General features: G+C 35.3%; 1 protein-coding gene across 1 annotated transcript; it reads right to left on the bottom strand.

The window, feature by feature from the left end:
* Positions 1-739: 739 nt before the first annotated feature.
* LOC141673290 (uncharacterized) lies at positions 740-1,114 on the bottom strand. Its single transcript, XM_074480026.1, has one exon. It carries the CDS (start codon positions 1,112-1,114, stop codon positions 740-742), a length of 375 nt encoding a protein of 124 aa, XP_074336127.1.
* Positions 1,115-1,392: the final 278 nt, after the last annotated feature.

The following is a 1,392-nucleotide window of genomic DNA, read 5'->3' as shown; positions in this document are numbered from 1 at the left end:
GACACTTAGCATAAGAGGGAACTTGTTGAATTGCATCTAAAAGAGGAATGTTGATCTTGACTTTCTTAAAAACTTCCAAAATCGTATCTAGCTGAGCAGATTGTTTGTTTGAGATAAGTCTTTGAGGAAATAGAGCTTTTGGCTTAAAGACTTTTTCACTAGACGCATCAGAGTGGGGTTTTAAAGGTGGTTCTTTGGATGGTGATGACTCATTAGATTCAGAAGTTTCAGGATTTGGATTGGGAGGTTGTTGAAGACTAGGATTCAAAAGTAGAGGATTTGGTTCAGATGTTAGTTTATCTTCCTGATGAGTATTAATACCAGCATGATTGTTGAATTGATTGTCAGACCTTAGAGAGATGACAGAGTTTACAGTTTCATGAGACTTTTGGTTTTGATGAAATTTAGGATTAGCCTCGGGTTGACTAGGGAAATGATTTCTCTCTCTCTCACTGATTGTGTTTGTCAATTGACTAACTTGGACCTCTAGCTTAGATATGGCTTGTGTATTTGAATTTAGCAACTGCCTATATTGGGTCATAGCTTGCATGAAAGATTGTTGAGATTTAAGTAAAGCCTCCATACTTTTTTCAATGGAATTCAATTTCTTATCAGATTCACTAAAACCAAGAGCGTTTAAGGGGACTGAGTTTGGATAATGACCAAGATTTTGAGTTGGGTATGGACCAGGATTGGGCTTTTGAAAAGCATGTTGAGAATTTTGATAAAACTAATTGTATTAACCTTGGTTCCATGAGAAATTTGGGTGATTCTTCCAACCAGGATTGTATATGGGTGCATATAAATCATTCCTAACTCTAGGTTGAAACATAGCATTGACTTGTTCAATTTCAGGGTAATTGTGTATCACATGATTAGGAGAACTACAGTTTGCACAGATAAAAAATTGAGAAGACACATTGTTGGTTTCTAAGACTTCTAGACGTTTAGTGAGTGTAGCTAACTTAGCTTCGGTTGCAATAGATATACCAACTACGTGTAAGCCCTTAGATCTTTCAGGTTCTGGATTAGGTTCCCTAGTTGACTCCCACAACATTGTTTTTTCAGCTAACTCTTCAAAAAATTGCCAAGCTTCTTCCTCATTTTTATCCATAAATTTACCTTGGCACATAGACTTTAACAAAGCAGTGGTTTGACTGTCTAAGGCTTCATAAAGAATTTTACAAAATCTCCATTTTTCTATACAATATTGAAGACACTTGAACAAAAGCTTTTTAAATCTATCAAAATACTTCCAAAAAGACTCATTTCGATTTTGTTGAAATTAGTTGATTTCATTCCTAAGTCTGTTTGCCTTATGGTTTGGAAAATATTTTTTAAGAAAGATAGACACAAAACCATCCCACGTGGAAATAGATTTAACGGGTAGAC

The sequence above is a fragment of the Apium graveolens genome, chromosome 7 (assembly GCF_009905375.1).
Source record: "Apium graveolens cultivar Ventura chromosome 7, ASM990537v1, whole genome shotgun sequence".
Lineage (NCBI taxonomy): Eukaryota > Viridiplantae > Streptophyta > Magnoliopsida > Apiales > Apiaceae > Apium > Apium graveolens.
The sequence above is the reverse complement of the archived record's forward strand: the minus strand, read 5'-3'. Positions and strand labels throughout refer to the sequence as shown.

Bases quoted from the DNA above. Each gene is read 5' to 3' on its own strand.
- LOC141673290 (XM_074480026.1), bottom strand. From the start codon at position 1,114: ATGGATAAAAATGAGGAAGAAGCTTGGCAATTTTTTGAAGAGTTAGCT.